At 43.5% G+C, this 27586-nt stretch overlaps 1 protein-coding gene across 1 annotated transcript; it reads right to left on the minus strand.

The window, feature by feature from the left end:
* Positions 1 to 11: 11 nt before the first annotated feature.
* On the minus strand, positions 12 to 27363 carry col17a1b (collagen, type XVII, alpha 1b; the record flags this gene model as incomplete). Its single annotated transcript, XM_086045754.1, has 50 exons — positions 12 to 698; positions 1267 to 1350; positions 1599 to 1679; positions 1751 to 1915; positions 2119 to 2337; positions 2413 to 2553; positions 2750 to 2929; positions 3007 to 3135; positions 3202 to 3336; positions 3435 to 3548; positions 3623 to 3742; positions 3814 to 3930; positions 4041 to 4079; positions 4155 to 4241; positions 4328 to 4378; positions 4730 to 4756; positions 4829 to 4888; positions 4975 to 5034; positions 5103 to 5183; positions 5528 to 5602; positions 5683 to 5709; positions 5805 to 5867; positions 6303 to 6338; positions 6416 to 6451; positions 6602 to 6673; positions 6870 to 6896; positions 7664 to 7726; positions 7815 to 7859; positions 8558 to 8584; positions 8677 to 8712; positions 9595 to 9690; positions 9790 to 9852; positions 10212 to 10238; positions 11211 to 11261; positions 11723 to 12559; positions 13551 to 13691; positions 13796 to 13840; positions 13910 to 14002; positions 14081 to 14215; positions 14530 to 14601; positions 14691 to 14768; positions 15561 to 16247; positions 17993 to 18148; positions 19961 to 20011; positions 20103 to 20138; positions 21509 to 21565; positions 21650 to 21946; positions 23554 to 23670; positions 23821 to 23871; positions 27303 to 27363. Coding segments are annotated over 50 exons (5601 nt in total), but the record flags the coding sequence as incomplete, so codon positions are not given.
* Between the last annotated feature and the right edge of the window lie 223 nt (positions 27364 to 27586).

Here is a 27586-nt window from a genome sequence, read left to right on the forward strand (position 1 = left end):
GAAAACAAGGCTTTCGCAATTTATAATTTAATGTTTTCCCAAAAAACGTGACGTTATAAAGTCAATAAATCAGTCAGTGTTCTCTTATACAAAAATATACAATCTAATCAGTCATTCTTTAAGCTTCTGCAGCCTTAAAGCAGAATATTGCTTTGTTTGCGTATTAATCTACAAATCTTTCTTCAAGTACAGTAAAAATCGGTCCTACATACAGCAATCGTTGATGTAACTTGGTTGAATGCTAATGCTACAATGCTAACATAAATATGCTCCATTAGAACATTTCAAATCATTTGTACGGATCCTGGAGGCTTTGTGTAGCAAATAATGGCTGATAACAATACTGTATAATGGAAATTTTCATAAAACAGCAACGCATTGACCTCAATACAGTAGAATACTAAAATAAACAGAAACATTAAACAAAAGTTCAGTCACTTGTGCTTAATCCTACTATAATATTTTCGTCTAAACAAAGCAAATATTAAACATCCACATGAGAGCGACGGAAAAAATGTGTCCAAAAAAGTCAACACCGGCCAGCAGCAAAGCTAAAAAGCTAATCATTACTAAAGCTTTTTTTTTTTTCTTTCTACTTGCATTGCTTCTGTTGAGAACAGAGACGAAGAAAGTAGTAGCCACGCTTCAGCCGCCGTCTGCTGGACCTTCCTGCTGCTCCCGCTTGATTACTTTACCTCCTGTAACAACAAAACATAAATGTTCATCATATATAATAGCTGACATTGGTTCATACATTTAAGACAAGATCTCTTAATAGCTTTTAAAAAAAAAAAAAGTGGACATCTTTGGCTTCTTTTTTCTGCCTATTATTGAAAATGTGAGCAAAGATCCAGAGCCACTTTCAGTCACTCTTATTTTCCTACACGACATTCCACCAGCAGAAGCAAGCAACCGGCTGTAGCGTACACTTGTCGGCGAGATGACGAGAGCCAGCCTGCCGAGCGACGCTAAAGTGAAGCCGGAAAAACACCAACTAGATTATACACTTGCAGGCCAGACCCGGCCCACTGTGATACAAACACTTGCTGGTGAGATCTGGCCAGGCCAGTGACACAGAAAAGGTGATGGCCAAATACCAGCCTGAATGCACACACTTGCTGGTGAGATCCAGGCCTCCGTAACACATAGCTACACTTCCTGGTGAGATTCAATTCACTGTTACACACACTTGCCAACAAAAGAAGAAAAATCGTAATATGTCTCCTTTAAAGCAAACTGCTCTGGAAGTGGGTCATTTTTGAGTACCTGAGTCCCTCCTCTGTACGCGATGTGGAATTTGGATCGTGTACGTCCCTGGAATTCCTGGTAAACCCGGACGTCCGGCATCACCTGGAAACAAATACAATTGAAAAATCGGCCAAAATTTGTCCCCAATCCTAAAAGGTGGATGGGGGTGTGTTTTTTTTTAAAGGCATATTTTGGGGGTGTACTTGTCATACATATGCCTACCAAACGACATATTGCGTGAAACTGGTTCTGAACCTCTGGAGTTCCAATTTCACAGGAAATGTTTTTGTTCATAAACAAGCCTACAAAATTTCATGTTTGTACGTGAAAATACATTGTATGGACTTTACCCTTATCTCCCTTGGGTCCCGGGTAGCCTCTGTCTCCTCTTGGTCCGGCGATTCCCGGAGGACCAGGGGTGGTGCCGTGAGCTGTGCCAAAAGAAGAAGAATCAGTAAAAAGCTCAGGTTGGTTTCAACTTTTCCAAGATCCGATCTCTCACTTCTGAAGAAGTCCATGAGGTCAGCCGTGACGTTGCCGTAAGCTGCGATCACACGGCTGTACCCGGGCGCTCCGGGGGGTCCCGGTGGGCCAGGAGGCCCTTGGACAGCTCTTACATGAGTCCTCCATGGACCCTCCACCAGGTACTCCTGCAGCAGGCCTTGGTCTGCGTGAGGATAGGAACACATGTTTATCTGACATTTCGTTGGAAGTAGTCTAATTTTCTGGACCACCCGATCACCTCTCACACCTTAGGAAATAAAATGATTCCTCTTGTATCTGATTTGTTAAAAATGTTGAATTGATCAGTAATATGTCAACCGTGCCAAACAAGGCACAGTTTGTCCTTTGAACGTGTCATCCACTCACTCTTTATGTAGTCGGAGACTTTGACGGCCACGCTGCCGAAGTCCATGGTCTCGCTCAGCTTGCTGATGTCGATCTCGTACTGCTGGGAGGTACGGGAGTCACTCTGAGAGGAGCTCTGACTCTGGCTGCTGTGTCTTTGGACGTAACCCGTCTCGCCGCGATCTCCCTTGGGGCCCCTCGGTCCCGCGGGTCCGGTGAGGGCGCGTCGGACGCTGTCGGCTGACGGAGAACAGGAATGATGTTTGTGACGTGATGATTACGAACATCGCGGCGTGTTGTAAAGTAGAAGCTTACTGGTCAGGTAGTCGTGAACTTCAGAACGGATGGTCTCCCGAGGGAAGGTGCCGCTGTAAGTAACGGTGCCGCCGGAGCTACCGGGTGGTCCTTGTGGGCCTGGAGGTCCGGGAGGGCCCGGAAGACCTCTGAAGCTGGAGCCTGTCAAACATTCAAAGGTTGGCGTTTGAACTGTACATCAGGCATTCCAACTGGAGAGACTTTAATCAAGATGTACATATCAGGAGCTTCTGTACAACTGATCTGATCGTCAGAGGTTGAGCGGCTCCGGTAGTTTACAGAGTATGGCTAAGTTTCCGTGATAGGTAGTAAGAGTTACGTTGCCGTCCGTACTCACTCTGTAGGTAACGCTGAAGCTCCTCCAAGCTGTAGCCACGGCCGCCTGCCCCCAACACGGTGGCAGTGGAGACCCCTGGCGGCCCCTGAGGACCAGGGAGCCCAGGTTGGCCAGGATTACCGGGAGGACCGGGGGGACCTTGGTGCAAGGCGGAACCGATCCATGTACGGAAGTCTGGATCTGCGCGGGAAGGAAAAACATGGAGTCACTAATTTGATTGAGATTGAGGGTGAAGTGGATTCTGGGATATGATTTACTTCTAACGAGCGCGGCATAATCGATGGAAACTGTCGCGTAGCCTGAGCCGCCTGAGCCGCCCGCTCCTGGAGGCCCAGGGAGTCCTGGTGGTCCAGCTGGTCCAGCTGGTCCTCTCGCGATTCCTCTCTCTGTTGACCAAAAGGAACTCAACACAAATGGCGACAACGGTGTCATGGTTCTGATTGTGGACTTACCATTCATGATGTTGAACACATATGTCGCTACCTCCTCGATAGTGTAAACACTCGAAATCCCTCCTGATCCACCTGGTGGTCCTGGTGGTCCCTGAGGACCCGGAGGGCCTGACAGGTATCTCCTCACTTCTTCTCCTAGAGATTGTCGTGAGATATGTTTTAGACACGACTGGACTCTGCTGCCCCCAGATGGTACCATGCAGTGAAAAATTTGGACAATTTCTTGTACTGACTTTGCAGCATGGCAATGAGACCACTGACAGTCAAGGCCCCGCCAGGTCCAGGGGGACCAGGCGGTCCTGGGAGACCCTGAACTCCGATGCTGATGCCGGAGCTGGAGCCAGAACCTGCAAAAGGGCAACCAAGTTAGGCAAACACGCATCTCGGGTGTTAAAAACGACGAGGGTCACCAAAGACTCACGTTGCAAGTAGGCAACAATACGAGCGGAGATCTCCTCGATGGAACCCGAGAAGGTTCCGGGTTGTCCTGGAGGTCCGGGTGGACCTGGAGGTCCCGGAATGCTAGACAGTCTACTTCGACCTGTAAAGTGATTTGGTAATCATACAAATGGTCTTTGCAGGCAATCCTTCGAGCTTCAGAGAGACAATTACTTAGGTACTCCGTCAAGTACTGGCGCATCTCAATGGACGAGGAGAAGGAGCCTGGCTGCCCAGGAGGTCCTTGAGGTCCTGGAGGACCAGGAGGCCCTGGGGTAACTGAGACTGAGCCTGAAGAAATGCATATGAAGATGTTGGTGAGGCGAACTCTGCTGTCACGAGGGTTGCCATGCAAAATACGTTCACTTCACTCGAGTAGGTTTCGGTATGACTCAATCTACCTCGAGAGGATCCTGGAATTCCGGGAGTTCCGGTGTCACCTTTGAAGCAGAGACGGCAAACCTTCATTGGACATGCTGTTAAAAGCAGATCGTTTAGCTCCGTACTAGCTTTACCTTTGACTCCCTGTGGTCCTGGCAATCCAGGAGGCCCCGGTGGTCCTGGGGGTCCTTGCACTCTGTGTTCTCCGGTATAGGTGGACACTATAAGAGACGACAAAAAGCTTAGCTCATCAGACTGACGCAATTTTCAATGTGTGATCTTCTGTTTGTGATGTTCCTGAGCTGACCTCTCTCCAAGCTTCCTGGTCTTCCTGGCAAGCCGGGTTGTCCTGGTTCACCTGGAGCACCACAGTTAATTAATTATGCATAAATACTCATACACATGGTTTACGCCCCCCCGCATATTCACAAATTTGTATTCGTTCATTTTTTTTTTTTAACCTATTCTCCATTAGGCCATAGCCCTGTCCGATTTAAAAGTATTTCTTTGGCGCCATCTTGTGGCATCAAGGAACTATGTTGAAGTAAGGGGAGGAGCTTCGATTAGGGAGCCCATACCCCCGTCTAATAGAAAAATAGTGCTGGGTGGAATTTCGTAATTTCAAAGTAATCGTAAAGCTTTAGGGCTCGTTTCTTATCGCTCACAAATAGAGCGGGATCACTGAATATAACAAATTCTCCGCATTCACCTTGGTAGCCTCTCGGTCCAGGAGAACCTAAAAATAGATGGAAAAAGGAATTGAGATAAAAGAGATCCAAGATGAAAGATCACTCAGCATTGGTCAAACCTGTGGATCCTTTCTGCCCAGCAGGGCCAGGTGGTCCCGGTGGTCCGGTATAATAAGTTCCTGAGTGTTGAAATCGTAGCATTGTTAGCTTGTATGGATTCTTTCAATGCTGCTCATGCGTTCAGTCGCATATGTTGGTTTCATACCAGAGCTGGATGTAACAACAGAATCTCCCTTGTCGCCTTTAGGTCCTGGTCGGCCATAACCTGGAGATGTGGAGATGATTACACAGTGAAGTCTATGGACTTCATCAGAACCATCAGATGATACATACCTGGCTGACCTGGAGGTCCAGGAGGCCCAGGTGGACCAGGTGGGCCGGGTAGCGATGATACACCACCGGAAGCAAATTGCCCTAAATGATCAATAAAAGAGAAAAGTTCAAGGAGGACTCTGTACTTTATGCTCTGATCTTTTTAAATGAAATGACATATTAAAACATATTTTTTCCTGCATATTTTCAGTCGTTTTTGGGGTAGTTTAATATTATATATTTTCTATTTGCAATATGTCTCCTGACCTGACCCCACACTTAGCAGACGGCCCTTTTCCCCAACCTTCATTTCCTGTCCGTCTCGCACGCATCCTGCTTAATTAAGGCTCACATTCCTCGAGTTAATATGCAGAAGATAATATTACATCTAGGATAACAGTTGGATTTTTTTTTTTTGTTAAGCCCAACAGGAGAATAATACGCACTCTCAGCCACGCTCGAGCTGAAACTCTCAGACGTCCTCACTGTTGATCCTGATTCTCCTCGGTCACCTTTAGGACCTGCCAGGGTCAACAACATGCACCATGTAGGTCACATATAACATATCTAAAAATACTTGTGAAGAAGTGTGATGATTTACCTGCAGGACCGGCAGGGCCAGTTGGACCTAAGAAGATATATCCGCACATTAAAAAAAAATCACATTTTAGGAATATGGGTGTTATTATCATGTTATTACAAGGTTGAAAGGCGTTGTCAGACCTGATACACCCTGAGGTCCACGAGGCCCAGGTGGTCCAGGGATGTGGACAGTGGCAACGCCGGCTGGAAAATGAGTGACAGATAAGCACCCGGCCAATGAACACTACAAATGCAATGGTACCTTGACTCATTCCAGCAAAAAAAATAAATAAATAAAAAAATCTTCATATATAATTATAAGCCTCACATAAATGTGTTGATGTGTGCCTTTAAGAGGTGTGGCCTAGTGAGTGATATCAGGAGCCTTAATTCATTCCTGTTAGCATTTTGCCAAGTGTTTACTTCAGTTCTAGCTGAGCACCTTCTCCATGCTCCTTGCGAGTGTTTTCATTTTTTATTCGTGCCGCTCTTCTTTTTTACATTCACTCGCTCAAAATTGAAATTCTGATTCACAACACAAAGCTACGTTTGTAACAAAAACTTGTAAGTTGGAGCACTTGTAAGTCACGTTAACACTGTACATAGTTTAAACACAATAACTTTTCTTCCGTTAGTTACCTGCATTAATAATTCTTCCTGCTTCACCAGTATCACCTGAAAACAGACACAATAATTATTCAAGTGATTTGGAAAAACTGTATTTTTTTTATTTTTTTTTGCTAGTTTCGTACCTTTTGGACCTGGTTGCCCTGGATTGCCCGGTAGTCCTTAGAGAAGAGGAAAACATTGTTTCACTTCACAGTTGTATTTAAATATCCGCAAGCAACTGTTTTGAAATGGCCGAGTATGTTTGTTATGATTTTTTTTCTAGGAATATATATAATCAATTCCAATGATTCAGAGGAGCATGACAACACCTGGAGGTCCAGCATCTCCTGGCGGCCCAGCTGGTCCTCGAAGTCCAGGGTGGCCAGGGCTGCCAAGATCACCTGTGGGCACATCATTGAAACAATTTATCTATCATTTACGATATAACGGTCCTGAAATTTTGTTTAAAATTTGAAATGTGTCTTTGGAGACAAATGAAATGAACCTGTTGATTATCTTTTGAATGGCGTTTGAATGCCAAAATATTTATCCGACCTCGACCCTAATTATGAGCTGCATGTCAAACGAGAAATTTACCTCTTGAGCCCTTTGAACCGTCTTGTCCTGAGGATGGGGGGGGGGGGATAACACACAAACACTCACGTTAATGTATTGTAGTCAAGAAAAACAGAATCATAAGAGGACAAACTCCTTCTCTGTTGGCCACGAAAGGAACAGCACGGATAGCATTGCACATTATACTGTATTTTGCGGACTATAAGTCGCTCCGGAGTACAAGTGGCACCATCCATCAAGAAGGAAAAAACATATAAGTCGCACTGGACTATAAGTTGCATTTTGGGGCAAAATTTACATCCCTGTCAACTTGTATGTTTTCCCTGTATATTATACGTTTTTTCATCATTTCAAATTGTGTACGCCGTACAACAATTTTTGTACGGGAAAAAAAAACAAATTTAAAACTCGTTTTTTGTTAGACCGATCTCGTTTTACCCATTTTGGCTCTAATCCGGAGCGTCCGTTAGCGATTCCGACTGCAAACTTTGGCCGACTTTCACGAGCAAAGTTCCTCCAACCCCCGACCGCCGGAAACCCAATGATTTACCGGTAATAATATGTTAATAATTACACACATAAGTCGATCCAGAGTATAAGTCGCACCAGCGGCCAAACTATGGGAAAAAAATGCGACTTAAAGTCCAGAAAATACGGTATTTGTGGTTTCCCGATCCAAACAGTAAAAATCAACGAGTCCGAAAAGATCTTGAAGTTGACACATTTTTATACAAATCATAAAAATTTCTTTCAAATCCCTTACACGATTCAACACTGTATTATTGATACGGTCGAGTGGCGGTCCTGTCACTCACCTGTTGATCCTTTAGGTCCTTTCTCTCCAGCCGATCCAGGCAGACCAGGTAAACCACGATCACCTGACCACACAGATGAGACAATTGAGTTTCTTTTTTTGCTTCAATGCATCTTGTTATTATTCATGCGCTTTATTCTTCCAGACAGTACCTTTAAGACCCGGTGTGCCTGCTTCTCCACGGAAACCCTGAGGACCTAGTTGAACAAATAGATCACGTTTAAAAAAAATAAGCAATCCAAAAATGCATTGCCATTATATTGTCCATTATTTCTGGAGACAGTCAACCGCTGCCGGTTGTAGGGGTCGGGAGTAACTCAGGTCCACAAGAGGGTGGTAAGTCATTTTTAATTGGAGTGCAGTTATGAAGGTGCAGGAGCGCTTCGACTTTTCAAAGCAAGGGTGAGTTGCAAGAGATGCGAACAAGAGAATCGAGGGAGGACGAGGCGGGCGGTGGGAAGTATCGGGGTTGATCTGTGAAAGAATGCACCCACGAAAGTGAAAGAAGCCTTTTCCAGGACGGTAATGAGACCAGCCCTTGTTGTATGGTTTGGAGAGGGTACCAATGCCCTCGAGACCGGAAACAGAGCTGCAGGTGGCTCTCTTTGGAAGAGACCAGGATGGACAGGATCAAGAAGTATAGCACAGACTGGAAAGTTTGGAGACAAAGCTACGGTAGAAGGATCCTGGAAATGTAGCAAAGCAAAGAGGAAGGCCAAAGAAGAGATTTATGGTTATGGTGAGGGAAGACTTGCAGATACGTGGCATTAGAGCAGAAGATGCATAGAACACAAAGAGATGGAAGCGAAAGGTGACGCCTCAATTAGGGTTAAGTCCAAAGGTAAAGAAGAAGAAGAAATCTTGCTTAAGCAAAAGCGAGCAGGAAGACGCTCACCTGGTGCTCCAAGGAGCCCGGAAGCACCTAGAGTGAATCATCAGTGTAGAGTTAAACTAAATACTGCACGATATGTGGGTCATTTGATGACTTTTAAAAACTGCTAGAGGTGGTCTCACCTTTTTGACCAGGGACTCCAGGTTCCCCAGAATTACCTTCCAGAACAAAAACAATGAAATACTGAAGATTGTCAAGACTTCCTGGTGATTTTTTTCCCCACTCCCACTATAAACCTGTGACACTGCTTGGCTCACTACTCCTATCCTGTCCTGTCAGTCATGTCCTGTTTGCCATTTGTCGCCTCCCTTCCTCAAAGGGTTTGGCATTGCCTTCCCGCATCGACATATAGGTAAAATCCAACTCTGATCTCACTAAACCTGTCCTGTCCTGTACCGTCCTGTCTTATTAGCTATTTGTCACATCACATCCTCACATGGTGTCTCACAGACGTTGCAACCCACATATCAGTACAAACACATATCAATATCAACTCTTGGCTCACCATTTTTGCCCTATCCTGTTCTATTCAATCCTGTCCTATTTGGTATTTGTCGTGTCTTTTCCTCAAAGGGTGTCGCATTGCCTTCTCAAGTCCACATTTCAATACAACCCAACTCCGGGCACACTACCCCTCTCCTGTCCTGTACCATCCTGTCTTTTTACTTTGTCATGACACATCCTCACATGGTGTCTCACTGCCTTTCCAGTCCACATATCAACACAGGCTCACTACTTCTGTCTCGTCATGTCCTGTGCCATCATGTCCTGTTATCTCACCGTCGTGTCCCTTCCTCAAAGGTTGTAGCAAATCCAACTTCTGGATGACTACCCTCGTCCTGTCTCGTCCTGTTCTATTTGCTACTCGTTGCGTTTATGTAATATTGTTATTGTCCTATACTGTTGTTATGCTGTTATTGTCTTTGTTATTTTCTAATAAATATCCAACTCAATACACACGGAAAAAATGAGTATATCAAACACAAGACATATAACACCAATATACAGGACAAGTGCAAAATGTTTTGTTTTTTTTGTACCTTTGTCACCTTTCGAGCCAAATCCTGGTTCACCTCTGGGTCCAGATGGGCCTTCTCGCCCCCTCAAACCAGGGGGACCCTCCAATCCCTGTTCACCTGCAGATGCATGTCAACACTTATTAACCCACTGTAAAAAAAAAAAAAAAAAAAAAAAAAAGTCCAAACAGTATACTTGTATTGCACCACTATACACACCATGACTTCCTTTTTGGCCCTTTGGACCCTGGGGACCCTCGTGACCAATTGGACCAGGTGCACCTGAAGTCAAAAACGTTTGATATTAACCAACAGACAACGTGTGAAAGGCATCTATGAAACATAATATACACTTCAAAACTGTAGGTGCAAAAAAAAAAAACTCATCTATCCCTCAATGCTGCATTCAAGGAAGCTGTGACGCTGTCAACATCCCAATCACGATTTCCAAACATTTTTGACAGGATTGATTTTGTGTAAAAACCAAACCCATTTTCAGAACTGCATAGAGGATATTGCGATATATTTGCACGTTTCCTCATCAGAGGCTAAAAATTTATAATTTCCCAGTTTTCTGGAATGCAGCGTTAATCTCCAAACGCTGCGATGCCGTTCAAGTCCTGAATCTCGTCGTTCTTTACCTGGAAATCCGGTTTGGCCAGTGTCACCTGCGACAAATAAAACACACAATTGGTTGGTGTTAGTTCCATCGTCCTGATAAGAAAACAACAAGAACAGAAATATATTCTATTACTAAAATACAGTGGATAAAGAAGTCGTCGCTTTTTGAAAACACCGGATATAAGTCTGCGGTTAGCCCTATCACCCACACGTCCGCGGAGGTTTTTCAGAGAAAACGCAAAACTCCGGCCGCAGTGGATATCTCCGGATATCTTCGGATCCGCGTTTTAGTGCAGACAGTTACAGCCGGAGATTTATGTCGTCACGGTGCGACAAATTGTTCCGACGTCACATGCGCGACTTGTGTTTTCACTCGAGTCAACATGGATTCTCGCGGCGCTGCGTTGGTTCTAGCCATTCTCGATGCGCTTTTTGCTTACTTATTCGTCCGCAACCGACCACTGCTCCTCGGTGAACGGTTTAAAAGCAATTCTTACCTCTTGTCGGTTCTCCCGAACGAGTTTGGCGCCGTGTTTTGGTTTCGCAGAAGTGACGTCAAAGGACAGAAGTTCTACCGAATGGACAGTATTTGGCTAACTACTGCCGCCTAGAGGCTTGGCGTGAAAAAACTGTCACAAAAACACGGTGGTGTTTGTGTGTTGACGTTTGCTTTCAAGGGGCGTGGCCGAGTTGCTGATGTTATAGATGCAGTAAAGTCGGTTTGGCCAGTTACAATTTGGTTGGTTTGGTGCAGGGTTCTTCAATCCTGTTCCTCGAGGGCCAGCGTCCTACCCGTTTTCCATCACTCTCTGCTGCAACGCACCTGATTCAAATAATCAGATAATCAGCAAGGTCTGCAGAAGATGGATAACGATCCTGATCATTCGAATCAGGTGTGTTGCAGCAGGGAGGGATGGAAAACAGGCAGGACGCCGGCCCTTGAGGAACGGGATTGAAGAACCCTGGTTTAGTGTTAGCATCTGTACGGTCAAAATTTAAAAAAATAAAACAAACGTTACCTTTAGGTCCAGGCAGTCCTCTTTCTCCTTGCATCGTAGCTGTTATGAAAGCTGGAAAATAAATTCAGAGAATGTTACATACGCTCGTATGTCGACGTAGAAATCCACAATCATGACATGAACAGGATAAAAATACTTTTCGATTTTTCATTGTGGTTAGCTTGTATTTCATTTGGACTTTTGTTTTTTTTAAATACAGTTACAGTGGTTTTAATTAGTTTTTAGAGCAAGGTGATTCATTTTTACTTTTTCAAAAATGCTTTATTTTAGTTTCATTTAGTTTTAGTTGGGTTTTTCTATTGTAATGAATGACATGAATTTTTGCTGCGATTCTAGCTTGTTTTAGTTTTATAAACATAAGAAGTCATTTCAGATAGGCGTCATTTTTTTTCTCCAAAAAGCATTTGCGTATTCAATCTCGTTTTTCGTTAACGAAAACGTTCTTTCAATTTTATTTGTAGTTATTTGTTACTTTGCTTTCATGAACTATAATAACCTCGGTCATAAGTTACCTTGGAACGCCTGCGACTGCATTTCCCCTCTCACCATGCGCTGGATGGCCATGTGAAGAGCGGCGGCGTCCACGTAACCGCCGGTGCCGCTGGTCCAGAACCCGTTGGCGAACGTTTGACCCTCTCTGTGGCTCACGCTGGAGGTGCCCGAGAAGCTGGTGGTGTGGCTGGAGGTGTGGCTCGTGGAGGAGCCGCCGCCGATGTCGCCGGCGCCACCGGCGCCGCCCAAGCCGCCGGCGCCGCCCGAGCCGGTACCGCTGGTTCCTGCGCCCCCACTGGAACCGGTTCCAGCGGCACCAGCACCAGTTCCGCCACCGATGTGGGTACTGCCAGTAATGACGGTAGTACGTCCAGAACTAGAGCCGCCACCGAAGCTTGTGCCTGCGCCGCCGCTTGAGCCGGTCCCAGTGGCTCCGCCCCCGCCAATGCCGGTTCCACCAGCTCCAGTTCCGGCGCCACTTATGCTGGTTCCACTAGCTCCTGCGCCACCAGCGCCGGTACCACTGGTGTCGGCAGCACCTCCGGCAGCACCTCCAGCGCCAGCGCCAGCGCTAGCTCCAGCGCTAACACCCCCGGCGGAAGTACCACCCGCAGCCCCACCCGCAGCCCCACCCCCAGCCCCAGCAACAACTCCGATTTGCGTTCCAGAACTGGAGTCGGAGCCCCCTCCTCCTCCACCGCCTGTTCCGAAGACGAATATGTCCGTTTTGGATTGGCTGCCACCGTCCACGAAGGTGCCGCCGCCGAGACCCACCAGACGACTGGTGCGAGCAGAGATGATGGCCGACTCGCTCTCCAGAGTGGCCACCCGGTTCTTCAACTTTCTGACGTCCTCGGCTATAAATGACAACAGGATCATTTTGTTGAAAAACATCTAAATAGTCAGCAGAATGTTTGTCAGGCATTCCCTATGAAAATATGACATCAGCACAATCTGAATGTAACTTCTGTGATTGCCTGATAATGATATGAAGTTATTGGGTTAACATTTTTTATTTTTTTTTTTTGTAAGTTGACAATAGTAGTAGCTATAATTTAGCTAATTCACAAAAAATGAGTTTGCTCTTTAGGTATTTTATGAAGAGGTAGCAACATCCTAATTATTTACTGGTCTAATATATTGATAATTGTAATTACATGTTTATTACAATGTTATTGAATGTGTGTATAAATGTACGCATTTACAAAACATTAAGTGCAATCGTACATTTTAACAGGATGAACCAACAGAATGATCGTTGTATTATTAGAACGAGTTTATTACACTGTGTAGAACAATTCCATTGTTCACATACAATATGTGTCTCTACAGATACTTTTAAAAAGATTAATCCAAATTATAATTATAGTGCAGTCATTTGCACAGTTATATGATTTATATCACATTTTATTCCTGCCATAAAGAAAGATGAACCTACATTAAAGTGAGGCGTTAGTTGTTCGAACTGTAATAACTAGTTTATCTCAATGTTATTGGATACTAATAATTCCTTTACGCCAATTAACAAGAAATCAATAGGCAATGTGTCCTGATGGGCATTTTTAATACATTATAATTTAGGTTTTACAAGCTCATTTTGTAATAACTAGTTAAATACATTGTAATAACTAGTTTATTACAATGGTATAGGATAATGTCTCTCAAGTTAAATCTGTAATTTTTTTTTCAATTCTAGTAAGGAAATTGACAAAATATTCTCATCTCTGGCTGCAGACCAAAGCGTAATAATAGTAGATAATTAGGCTGTAGTTATTGCATTGTATTAAGTCGTTAGTTACAATGCTACTGAACGGTAATTAATTTGTGATATCTTGCAAACGACCTCACCCAGCGCAATGAGGCCGAAGAGGAGTCCGAGGAGGAGCAGGAAGAGGAGCAGGAACGCCAGCAGCCACTTCCACCACGAGCAACAGGCATCAAAGCAGCAGCACCAGCCGCCTCCGCAGGCGCCGCCCTTCTTGCGAAGTTCTACGGACCGAAGCGCAGACGCTCGATGAAAATAAAAACTCCCCAAAAAATCTCCCAAATCCATGCACGACTGCACATCCAGAAAAGAGAACAAAAATACATACGTGCATGCGTGCCTTTGTCCTTCATTAAAACTCCCGATGATCCATCTGGTGGATTTAGACAACTTTAGCTTGAGGAATGAACGCAGACGTAATGTTGTGTCGTTCGGGACTCACAATAAGCATTTCCGGTCCCTGCCTTGAGCTGAGCTCCTTCGCCGTAGGTTGTGATGAGCTTCTCTTTCTGGATGGAGTCGCCCGAGAGGGAACCTGAAATATCACAGGCGGTCGGTTGTCGACGGTTTTGCCCGTTTGCCCGTTTCCGGGCTGCGCAAAGGTGCGCCTCACCTCCTCCTGTAGTCCTTGTGAATTGCTTGCCGCTGTCTTTGGCCAATATGAGCGTTTCCGTGTCCCTGGCGTTGTCCTTGTCTGAATTCACAAACATATATTCCTTGTACGCTTCCCCGTTTTGGGAACGAGTGGCTGGAGAGCACGCGGATGACAAAGTCAATAACGTCACAGATAGCAGTGTGTAATACATCCAATGGGAGGCCTCTGATCGGAATTCTCAAGTTGAGATAATAATAATTAGACCCTTTAAGTAAATTGATGTAGTATTTCTGTTTTATGTATTCTAGGATTTTAAATTTTGAATGAGCATATAATAACACGATTATTACAACGTAATTACGCAATAATAAAATAACTCTGTATTTTGTAGGTTGACAGTAAGATGAATGAGAGTGTTTTGACAGTAGAAACATTTGAATCCACAAGGGGGCGGTAGAGCAGCTTACTTGAAGAGACTCCAGTGCCGACGCCAACGACACCACCGCCAACACCAGACACATTTTTCTCCATGCCGTAAGCTGTCCAATAACAAACATGGAAGGGTTAACTCTCACACAACATCATATTTCATCGTATTTTAATGTTATGACATTTTGAAAATGCCTACTTGTCATGCTGGCGTTTGCGCCGCTTGTGGTGACTGCACCGCCAGAAGTGGGCGCCAAATTATTCTGAAAGCCATAAACTGTCGGGGGGAATCACGAGTCTGGTTAAATTAGTATTTTTAAAGGCAAGAATTGGTTACATAATGTGGAAAATGAATTTAAGCAGAAGCACACTTGACATGTTTTGGAGGTGGAGCAGTTTTCCTGTTTTTTTGTTGACTCGCATGAGTATTATTTAGTTTACCATTACTTGATTACTGTTCATAATTACTCAGCAATATTTTGTATATATGATTAATAATTATCATGGTCAATATTGTTTTATTCATCTTTATTATTATGCTGGCAATGCTAGATGTTAGTGTTGTGTCAATCAACTGTATTCGGGAGATACGCATACACATGCAACAAAAACAACACGAATCATATATATATTGACGATAATTAAAAAAATGTAAAAGTTGAAAAAAAAGTAGAATAATATATGTTACTTTATATTATATATTTCATTTGTATTGTTGGCTTTGTTTTTATTTGATCTATTTATTTATTTATGTATTTTTATTCAGCTAGGTTTTCATATTCAATATAAAAATTCACATCAAAATCAAGATTTCCTGGTTGATTTGATTTTTCAAATCCACTCAAATATCTATGTTGTATGGTATAATTATCATTAATGTTGTATAACTTTTGCACGGGTTTTATAAGGTAAAAAAACAGCCCGTGTTTTATAAGGTAAAAAAAAAAAAAACTATAAATAACATAATAAAAATATTAACCAAACTAATTTGAATACAATATAGACAATATAAGATAAAATACAATTTTCTGTGTAAGTATGCCTCGTGAAGACTTTCAAACAAGCTCACCTGACAGGGAGGGTGCGGCCAGACCAATGGGTGTCGCTCCCCCCGACATATTGTTGGCACCGGCCTGGTATGAGTAACTGCTGCCCGCGCCCGCCACCGCCGCGGCGGTGCCGGCGGCGGAGGGCAAGGTGGCGGTGGACCACGGGAAGGCCGGAAGCGCCGCGTCCGAATCGTACTGGACGGACCTCACGCCGGAGTCGTGGATGCCCGATTTCTGACTGATACTGTACTGGGATGACCTCACACCAGTGTCGTAATGGCCGGACCTCAAACTACCGCCGTACTGGGATGATATGGCGCCAGTCTCGTACTGGCCCGACCTCAGACTTCCGTTATACTGGGCCGACACGGCACCGGTATTCTGCGTCAGGGATCGGACACCGGTATCGTACTGTCCGACTCTGGCGCTACCGTTATACTGTCCCGTCCACACGCCGGTATCGTACGATAACGACCTCACGCCGGCACCGTACTGGGCCGATCTCAGGCCTGCGTCATACGCGGCCGACCTCACGCCGATGTCCGACCTCCCGGCGTCACTATAGTGGCCCGATTTGAGACTGCCTTCATAATGGCTGGCTTTGCCGCCTGTGTCAAACTGGCCGGCTGTCGGGCCCCTTTCAAGCAAGCCGGATGAGTCCACGGTGTGGAAGCCATCCGATCTGGCGCCAGAACCAAATGTCAATACTGGGGAAGAGACAGAAGACACACGAAAAAACAGTCACGGAAAGTGAGCACGCCCGTCACATTAGCGTAAATACATTTACAGTAAGTCGATTAAAATTTAAAGTCGGTAAATTTACCGTCCGCTCAAAATAACACACATCTATTAAAATGCAGAACACCGGCAACAAAAGCGTGTACACCTCCGTGTGAAAATTTCAAAACCGGGCCCAAAGTGTCAAAATGATTGAAAAACGATTGAAAAACCTCATCATGCCTTCCAAAACTCAGCAATTTTTGCAAGTGTGTGTGAATCTGCCTACATTTCTAGACGCCAAAACATTTTTGTAAATATTTGATGTTATCTTTTCATGGGACAACGCTGAAGAAATCACATTTGGCGACAATGTAAAGTAGCCAGCGTAAAGCCTGTAAAACAGCGTCAATGTACCGTCCCCTCAAAATAACTTCACACGTTAATGTATGAATGGCTAGCAACAAAAGTGAGTCCGCCCCGAAGTGAAAATGAAGTGGAAAAAATCATTCTTTCAACGATGAGAGCTATTCATGGGACAACACTGAAGAAATTACAATTGGCTACAAAGTAGAACTTGTTTCACAGTTTAAATTTACTCACAGGAAAAAAATGTCTAAAAAGCTGGCAACAAAAGTGAGAACACCCCAGGGGCGGAGCCATGGGTGGGCCTGGGTGTGCACAGGCCCACCCAGATTGACACACTGTCCACCCAGTGAGATTCATGAAATATATACTTTGACATTTTTTTGTAAATTATTATTAACCTCCTAAGGCCCAAGGTGTTTTTTTACATGCATTTTTTTGAAATTTCTTTTTGCTATTTGGGCTTATTGGAACCTAATTAGAAGAAAAACTAAAATCTTTTTCTTTTTTTGTATTGTATTGTACTGTATTTTGTATACTGTATTTTGACTGTAGTATGTAATACTCTTCTGAGACCACAAGATGGCAGTGTAAGTGCCCATATGTGTCCAAAACAGTTCCACATTGCACACGCTTGTGGACACAAGAGCTAGAAAATGCTATCCACGTATGTGGCCACTAAGCCTTGACGTTAAATTATTTTTGAATTTGCGTTTCTTTGTGTGTGTGTGTTTTTTAAATGTATTTTATTGAATATTAAGAATGGCATAATTGTGGTTGTCTAAGCAAGACCCGAACTTCATATTATTCAATTTGTCATTTTATTTAAATACATGATGTGTCGGGACAGGAGGATTGTGGTCAGTGAGAGAAATATTCAGGCCCACCCTGATTTTTCCAGGCCCACCCATTAGCCACCTCCTGGCTCCGCCCCTGGTACACCCCGAAGTAAGAATGTCCAAACTGGGCCATTTGTGTAAATATTTTGTAAATGATTAAAAATGCGACGGGTGTGTTCACTTTTGTGTTCAACGCTTATATCATTTGTGCACGTGTACCTAATGAAGAGTCCGACGCGGTTCTACTACACGTGCTTAAGCTGCTTTCGATCTACCCTTGTCGTTTCATGCAGTGCGTTGGCTGTGTTTTGAAGGGGGGAATGAATCAGGAGCCTTCAGGGCACATTTTCATTCAACTGAAGTCTCAAAAGTCTTGGCGTGTATGAAATGTCGGTCTTCCCCGTGGAGTCAATTTCTCAGGAAAGCAGATGTCGCGTGTGACTAACGCACTGTAATAGTAGACCCAAAGTGGGAGGGAGACAAAGTGTCTGTGTATGTGCGTTGGCGTCGGGGGGGGGGGTTTCAAATACCCGACTGCGAGGCCCGAGAGGTCACCGAGATGGTCTGGGTCTCCACGCTGGCCTTCTTGGGACCGCTCATGATGGCCGAGGTACTGGCGGCGCGGACGGGACTGGAGCTGCTGGAGCGAACCTTCAGCAGCTTCTTCACGTCGTCTAGCTCCGCCCCTGCACGTGCGTTGAATTGAATATAAAGAATTAAACAGTGACCGCAAATGTTCTGCTTCAATTTGGCCATTGCGCTGCTACTTCTGGTGTGCCGCCTACGGGCAGTATAATATAGATGTCAAGAAACTCTCAAAGTGTTTCACAACTAACTCAGGAAGCCACAGTAATGTTAGTCATTCTTTGCAGAGGATAAAGAATACATGCCCCTGAGCCGTTATATTATCGGTCCACGTGTGTTGCTCCATCATTTGTTTTTTTTTTTAAAAACCACACTGCTTAACTCATTCACTGCCATTGACGAATTTATTTGTCTTTTCACAGTCCAGCCAATCAATTCATGGGGTGAATCCGACATGCAAATGCAAGCATCTCCTCGCAGTTGATCTGCAAATGTGTTCTTTTAGCGTGCAGGTCTGTTTGAGAGCGTGTGAAGCGTTTTCCCTCTGGAATTTAAGAACAGAACACTCCTCCCTCCCTCACAAATAGGAAGCAGCTGGGTAATAGGACACCCGGCCCATGTGGGGTTAAGTCTGCTAAAACCGCACGGGCTGCCTCCCGTGTGTCTGCCTCGGCCAGGAATAGGCGGCGTTTGCGCTGAATTTTGTTTGCGGTGCGTTACCCCGGCCGGGGTTCTGAGCGCATGTCGCACGAAATAGTCTCTCGCATCCTGATCTGAATGTCATGTAGTGTTGCAATACTTCCAGAGGCTATCATGGAAAATGTGCTTTTTAACTACTTGTATACAAATAGCTCGGTCTCTGGAGCGCCCGCCTAGTCATCGCGTGTGAAATCACGCAGAGGCACTGTCAAGCACAAACATCCACAATCCCTCACTGCTATCATGGCCAAAAGGTAAGCAGAGCTGCACTCGCCATTGGTATAGCAGTTAGTGGACGAGGTACAGAATACAGTCGCTATTCAGCTTTGAAAAAAAAAAATGTGCTCATTCACTGCCATTGGCGAATTTATTTGTCTTTTCACAGTCCGGCCATTCAATCCAAGGAATTTATTTATAGTTTTTTCTTCTTTTTTTTTAGGGTAAAAGAGGGTATGAAAATGTCTGGCAGTGAATGAGTTAACTGCGTGCAATAATTCTTCATCCTTGAGGATTCATAATAATTACCGTAACATCGATGCTTCTTTCCTTTAGCCTTCCTATGGTGTTTCACATTATATGTTAGCATTAAGCTAACCGGCTGTTGTGTTTGCAAATGCTTTTCGGTATTGCGATTTTGGTTGTGTGAAGCAAAGCGCATTGAGTTGCCTTGTGTATTAAAATGTGATATATAATACAGTACATCTGCCTTGCCTTTAAAAAGAGAGAGAGAGAGAGAGAGAGAGAGAGAGAGAGAGAGAGAGAGAGAGAGAGAGAGAGAGAGAGAGAAAGAGAGAGAAATGTGGATGGAATGGCTGCACTTATTCCTTTCAATACAGCAGGGGGCGTGATCAGTGAGCAGGAGCGTGTGGTAAACAGTGAGTCACTTGTCCCACCGCTGCCGCCAAATGTGCACCAGAAGCAATACATTGCAAAGAAAACCCGCAATCAAGAACTCCAGATTGGATATTGCAGCGGCCACGTGCTCACGATCGCCACATAAACACGCACGTGAGAAATGCAGGAATGACATTTGCGGGGAACAGAAAAAAGTCAAACCTGACGGGACCACAACTAAAAAAAAATAAATAAAAAAAATAAAAACGTGATTGAAAAGAAGTCTGTAAGCCATGCGCGAGGTCCCTTCAGCCAAATCAAGATGCTTTGTTTCTTTATGATATGTTACGTAAGTATAGAAAAAGTTGGAGCCGACTCACATCTGCCGGCCGTGGGAGAGGCGCTTTGCAGCCGAGCCCGGATCTCGCTTTCTGGGCAGCGACAACGGAACAAAGAAAATCCAGATTACAATCAAAAAGGGAGAATTATAACGTGCAGGTGTTGCGGGAAATGAGGGCGTACCTCTGCTCTCGCTTCTCCCTCTGGTGCTGCCGGAGCCTGGAAAACACACACACAAAAAAAAAAATCCATATTATTAGGCAAATGAATATATACAGTGAATATATTACATTTTGACCCTTAACAATTATATTAACGTGTATAGTAATCTGGGTTTTATTGACCAAAAAAAGCACAATGCCGACAAAATGACTCAAAATAGTCACAACCGTTTAATTTGTTTTCTCCCTCTATGCCAATAGCAGCTAAAGGTTCATTGGTAGTTTTTGCAGCGTGGGAATTTGCGTTTTCTCACATATATATATATATATATTTTTTTTTATTGCAGATTCTTTTCATACCAACGAAAGGCTAGTTAGAAAATGTGTGTGTGTGAGTGTGTTGCTGCATTTGCCTGACAGAAACTTTCCTTAATATGCCTTTATTGGAACAATGCTGTCTGATTTTCTTGAAATGTTGTTCATTTCAACTTCTGTGTGATTTATATTTATACTTATATATTTATATATATATATATATTTTTTTTAATGTATTTATTTCTTTTGGTCAACAACTGTGAGCCAGAATTTTTTTTTTTTTTTAAGTATGGTCCAATCAACAGGCCTGCTATTTTGTTGCCTTATATTAGCAATGTCCCTTCTAAAATTTAAATTGGTTAATTGGAAGGTTAATTGAAACGAATTTGCAAATGAATACCGTTTTATTTTGATTTGAAAAATGTCATCATTCTCATTGAATAACTGATTTGTTACAAATAATAGACGACAAACTAAAACATTTTTACATGTATTTAAGCTTTTCATTCACTTAAAAATAAAATAAATCATATTCATATTAAATGTATTATAAATGGTCAAATGAAACAATAAAAATATTTTTCTACTTAATACAAACTCTAGTATCTCACTTAATTGACATACAATTTTTTTTTAAAGCTCATATATGAATGACAGAATATTTTTTTTCAAACCTAACCTCCATAAATTTGCTAGAAAACTTGTCCTTGTGAAGCCCCCTAATATACAACAAAATGGCACCAAAGCCTTGTAAGAAAAGTAATGCCTTTGCACCAACTTGGTGCCAAGGAACTATGTTGAAGTAACAGGAGGAGCTTCTATTAGACAGACCAAAGCCTTGTGTTATGAAAACGTAGTGCTTTGGCGCCATCTTGGTGCCAAGGAACTATAGTTCAAAGCGACACAGGGCGCTTCTATTAGACAGCCCAAAAGACTGTCCTATAGAAAAGTAGTGCTTTAGTGCCACGCTTTTAAGGTGGGGGGGGGGAGGACAATTCCCCGCGCAGTTTCGCTATTTTCAACAGTATATTTCCATTATTTCCTACGGGAACAAATTAGTTTCTGAGGTTTCCTATCAAGCTTAGAAGCTTAGAGTTTGTCAGAGTCACTTACAATAGATTCCATAGTCTTTGCGGGAAAATTCCGGCGAAGAATTAGCACTGGAACTCCCTGGAAGAGAAACAATAGAGCAGCACAAGTATGAGGAGTGTCCTTATTCCTTCACCATGCCAGCTTGTTTAACGACCCGCTCACCCTCGTAACCTCCAGAGCGGCTGGACCCCGCGTGCTTCCTGTCCGAGGAGGCGGCGGAGGTGGCCTGCGTTCTCTTGCCGCCGCCGCCGCCCGCTGAGCTGACCTTGGTCACAGAACTGACGAGGTAGCTGCTTCCTCCTCCTCCTCCTCCTCCTCCTCCTCCTCCTCCTCCTCCGCCACTGCCATAGCCCTCGCCGTCCAGGTAGCTGCTCGCGCCGTCGCCTACTCCGATGGCGTCCCCTCCCAGGTAAACCCCCGAGGAGGAGCTGTAGCTACTGCTGCTCACGCCCACTGAAGCTGCAGGGACACGAAGAGGAGGTTTTGGTGGGAATGTTGATGATGAGGATCACATTTTTGTAATTATTTGATGGTATCGTTTCGTGGAAGAAATGCTACAACGCAGAGGAGTCAGGAAACGGCTTGTACGGTGTGAATTTGCCTCTTTGAAATAACTCAACACACAGGCATTTGTGTCTAAACAGCCGGCAACAAAAGTGAGTCCACCCCTAAGTGAAAATGTCCAAATTGAGTCCAAAGTGTCAAAATTATTCCTTCAGAGATTAAAAAAACGGAATCATGCCGTCCCAAACTCAGCAATTTTTACAACGATGTGTATCCTGGTGAATATTAACACATCACAAAACATTTTTGACAATATTGTATATCTTTTTGGGACAACACTGAAGAAGTCACCCTTCACCATGAAGTAAAGTAGTCAGTGTACAGTTTTTATTCCAGAGCTGATTAACTTTCCCCGCCAAATAACTCGAGACAGAGTCATTCATATCCAAACAGCTGGCAACAAAAGTGAACACACCCCGAAGTGAGAATGTCCAAATTGGGCTCAAAGTGTCAATATTTTGTGTTTTCATGAAGAAAAACACGAGTGCTGTATTTACGTTTGTGTATTGTGTATTATTGTGCATGTGTGCCTAATGAAGGGTCCGCTGGCAACAAAAGTGAGTACACCCCTTAGTGAAAATGTCCAAATTGGGCCCGCTTTGCCATTTTCCCTACTCGGTGTCATGTGACTCACTCTCCGGGGCGAATGGGGAGCTGGCGTGCTCAATTTATTGCTCTCACCATCTCTCATACTGTGGTCACTGTATGATAAGTTAAAGTGGCAACGTGACAAGATTCCCCCCAAAAATAACAGTCAATCAAAATGCTGAGTCGGGTTAGGATTGCCTCTTCAACTTATCAAGAATTTTGAATCATGCACTCTAAAAAAACAGTTAAAAATAACACAATTTTGGGTCAAAAATGGACCGATCCACTATTTGGGTCACTTTGACCCAACTTTCTGGGTTATTTTGCAGAAAACAACCCCCCAAATTTGGTAGTTTTGGACAAAACAACCCCCAAAAATTGAGCTGTTTTGTACAAAACAACTAAAAGAAGGTGGGTCAAATTGACCCGCTTTGTGGATCAGTCCATTTTTGACCCCAAATCGTGTTATTTTTAACCCAACTGTTTTTAGAGTGTGGGTTCTGGAGAAATTCAGTTTTTTGGTGATGGAAAAAAAAAAAAGTGTTTCTGGGGAACATTTTTTTGTGTGATATCGCCCCAAATCGTTCAAAAACACGTTCACATTTGAGTAAAACGGTATAACTTATTCCTCAATATATCTTTTGGACCCTTTTCGTTTCGTCTGCTAAGCGTTTCCGATATCCACCAATCGCAGGGGCTGAAATTCTATTGGGACCATACGGCGGTTTAAACAGGACATGTTCCGCTCAGAACAGGCTTCTTATGGTCGACCAAAGAATTTGAGTGCTGCGATGTTATATTCCTCAAATTCGCTGCAGAAATTTCACGTCGCATTGGTTCGACTCCGAGTGGACGCAGGCGTCAGTGGCTGAACTTTTCCCCGCTTAGCTCTCATTGGAGCGTCGTCGACTCACAAGAAGTGAAGTAAGTCGTGCTGCTCTTCTGGGTTAAGATGTTCTTCTCCAAGGCTCCTCCTCCTCCTCCACCGCTAGTGCTGGCCATGTTCCTGTGACTCGATCCGCCGGTTCCCTCTAGCAACCAGAAGACAAACAGCAAAACACGCAAGTTGCCATTACTCATCGGGCACTTCCCTCCGAGCTGCACGCTTGTAATTACCTCGCTATGCCTTGGCTCCAACGTCAACAATTAAGCGAGCGCAACCGAGCGACGGAGACACTCACTTGGCGGGAGGGATGACAGTCTGCCGGTGGATGTCAGGGACTCCGTCGCAACTGATAGCACAGGAGGAAAAATGATTCGTTTGTGAATAATCCGGGGAGTCTAAACAAAGCAGCGCCTTTACTTTAACATCAACGCTAACCCCCGCTTGAGTAAATGTCGACCGAGCAGGTGCCTGATGATTATTCCCAAATCCATTAGTGAGTGTACTGGTGACATGCCGGAGTGCAGTTTTAGTACTTTTAATTGGGCGCAAGCCATTAAAGGTGACTTTTGTTTTAGTTTTGAAGCATTGTTTGAGTTTCCAGGTTAAGGGAAAGTGCTTTTACGCTCCTCTAGTGGGCCCTTAAATGGAATTGTAACATTAAGTGCACAAAGATTCGACATAAACATTGTGGTGGCTGCCCAGTGGAAAACTTGAATCTTCTATTTTTTTTTCAAGTTTTTCTTATTTTATCTGGCAATTAAAAATATCTCAGATCAAACATTTGGTTTCTCTCTTTCATTCTCTCTCTTTTTTCTTTCTCATCTTCTAGTCTCTTCTTTCATTAAAAAAAAAAAACTATTTAAAAACAACTTGAAAAATAGTCATAAAATAAAGTTTGTATAGCAGCATTTTTGGTGTAGCTCTTGTATTGGATCTCATTAGATAGTGTGGTTGCCAGGTTCAGATTTTTTAGGGGTTACTGCAGTGGGGGAAAATTGTACAGAATTTTCTGTTTTGACAAACTAACTGCATCTGTCCAATAAATCATGAATACATTCCCCCAAAATATCAGGGGAGGAATGTAAGCCTGCACTCAAGTTGAAGCCATGTGCAGTTTTCATTTTCCATACATCTGCTTATCTATCTACCTACCTATCTAGCTAGCTAGCTAGCTAGCTAGCTACATACCACCCCTACCTACAGTAGCTGCAAACGACCAACAAAGTTAAAGACATTTCATTTGAGTTAATTCATAGATTTTACCCCTCCAATGAACACATTGTAAAAAGTTTTTTTTTTTTTTTTAAACATTGAGGTAAAATGCTCCTTTTGTTCTATGGATACCGAAACAGTAACTCATTTATTTTGGCTATGTCCTATTCTTCAAAGTTTTTGGTCTGATATTTGTAATTTTATTGCTAATAATTTTGATAAAGATGTTCAACTGTTTTGGAAGGATGTTTTGCTTGGTCTCTATGACTTTAAAAGAAATAAGGCAAAACCCAACGAAACATTTACTATCAATCTTATAATTTTTCTGGCTAAATTTTACATCCACACATGTAAATTCATGCACAGTAGTATTCATTTCGTTGCTTTCCATTATGAGATCAAGCAATATATCAAATCTATACAGTTTTCTCATAACCAAAAGGCTATCAGAGCGTTGAATATCTGTAAACATTTTAATATTTTTTTTGTAAACTTTTATTCCCCCTGGCATATTAGCGTTTTAGTATTTCATTTTATTTATTTTTTTTGTGTGTGTATTTTTATTTGGTTGTTATTTAATATTGGTATTTTGATATTATTTGCACTGTTACAACTGATTGTAAGATCCTTTATAAGACGTGCAACTGCTCATTTATTAAATCGCATTGAAATGTTAATAAAAAAATAAAGATAAAAAATACAGTAGCTGCAAGCTAGCTAACTGCCTACTTAACATATATCAACACATCTATCCATCTAGCTAGCCATCCATCTGCCATATACCGGTACCCATCTATCTCCTGTAATACAAATACAGCATTATTTTCTTTTGCATCGGAATGTTCAGTGTCCAGCGAGCGTGTAGCGTATTCACTTCCTGGATATGATCATTAATAATAATAACGATCATACCAAGGAAAAGCTCGACTTGTGAGTAACCTCATCCTATCTCCCAGTTTTTGACCCCCACCGTCCTCCTCTTCCTCCTCTTGCAGACTTTTATGGACTTCTCCCTTTCACCGGCAGGCCTGCAAACTAACGGCGAACATACTTGAGCTGTTAACCACTTTGGCATGGCAGCCAAGAAGCCTTCCAGACGCCAACGCCGCTGTCCATTTGTTAACTCTGCTTAGGGTTTGGCTTCCTCGCACCTTTGTGATGTGTTTTTCTCCCCCTTTCCCTTTTAAGCACTTTGCCTCTTACTGAGCTTAACCGACTAGAGGTGATTATATTTAGAGGTGACACATCAAGAAAAGTATGATCTGACATTATGCGCCCACTTGTATTTTATCACCAGACGGGACTTGACCTCATCACATGTTGATTATTAAAGCTACTGCTATGTGCATAGATGGCCAGGAGGGTTTGAATGTGAGACAAAAGGGGCGGGGAAGGTGGGGAAATTTGAAAGGTGAGACTTGGGAGAAGCAGAACGCATGCAAAAGTGACAGTCTGCGCGAGACAAAAGCGCCCAAGGAAGGTGGCAACGGTGTGGAAAGTTAACTCTAACCTGGCAGGAGCGGCTGTGGAGTGTTAGCCGGGTTCTTTGAACTCAACATAACACCAGTTGAAAGGGTCAAGTGGCTGCTGTTGAGCATTTTCATAATTGGATTTACACAGGACATTCAAGTCAAATCAAGCTTGGAGACAGTGGAACCTCTAAAGTCCAATGTTATGGAAGACTTCCAATACAAACGAGACTCAAAAGCTTCACACAACAGAGTCCGACCATCTTGTAAGCTTTAAACCCATTAACTTAAAGCATTTGTATAATGTAAAACAAGGATTTAAAATCGTATGCGATCAAACTGTTCTTGCCGCTCTTGCTGAATGCGTCGAAACCGCACCTGCTCAACTGTCAAATCAAATACAATTCATTCTAGTATCTTTCTTATATTTACTCATTTGACCCGCGAAAACATATCTACTTACAGCGGAAGTCAACCCAAACATATTTTTTTCAAGAATTTGTTCCCAACAGGTCCACTAGTTGAAACACGGCGTTCTGATTAATTTTGCGTTTGTGGAATATAAGTTAAGCAGCAAAATACACTCATATTTAGCCATCTCTGGGGGCGGCCATTTTGTCTTCTGTCGACTGAAAATGACAACACAACAGCTCACAACGACCAATCATGGCTGGCCTGTTTAGCTAGCAATAGTAGCTAGCTATCTTACTGCAGACTGTAGTAAGAGGCCTAGTAATAAGTAATTAACTCGAAATTGTGTCGGATAATCGTTGATGCGGACAAAGATTCTCGAGTTCTTATATGACGGGGAGGGCGAGATATGCTGGGGCCCAAATGTGTCACTGGGTCCCATTTTAGACTTGCATCCCCTGCGATTAACTGGGGTTCACTCTGTCTTTCTACATGTGCAACCGTCAGGAATACTTCAAACATTGCATGGCCACCGTTGGGAAAGGATTATTTCTATTTCCATTATTTCCAAAGGGGAAAAAAAAGTGTTTTTTCGAATATAAACAAATCTGCGGTTGACCAGTCGGGTTGGTCCTCAGAGGTTCCACTGTATCTTACGACACCGTCAAGACTTCAGAAACCTCACCCGGTTCGTCCGCCAAGTCTCCCGAGAAGTCCGCCAGTCGCGTTAGCTCGTCCGTCCCATTTTATCTGCTGACAGGACGACAGCACAGCGATGACCCCACTCACGTCGCTGTGCGTGCGCACCAACTGTTGTTATGCTTCTACCGCGGTTAAATGTCAATTGGGCTATAAAAACGATAATCCAATGAGAGGTGGGGGGGAAAGCACAAGAATGTCACAAGATTCGCTTGAGTTTCTAGGATGAAGAAGGTCACAAGGCGAGCATGGAACTCATGCTTTCATTGG

Source organism: Filicampus tigris, chromosome 11, assembly GCF_054856515.1.
Source record: "Filicampus tigris isolate MCC_2025a chromosome 11, RoL_Ftig_1.0, whole genome shotgun sequence".
Taxonomy (NCBI): Eukaryota; Metazoa; Chordata; class Actinopteri; order Syngnathiformes; family Syngnathidae; genus Filicampus; species Filicampus tigris.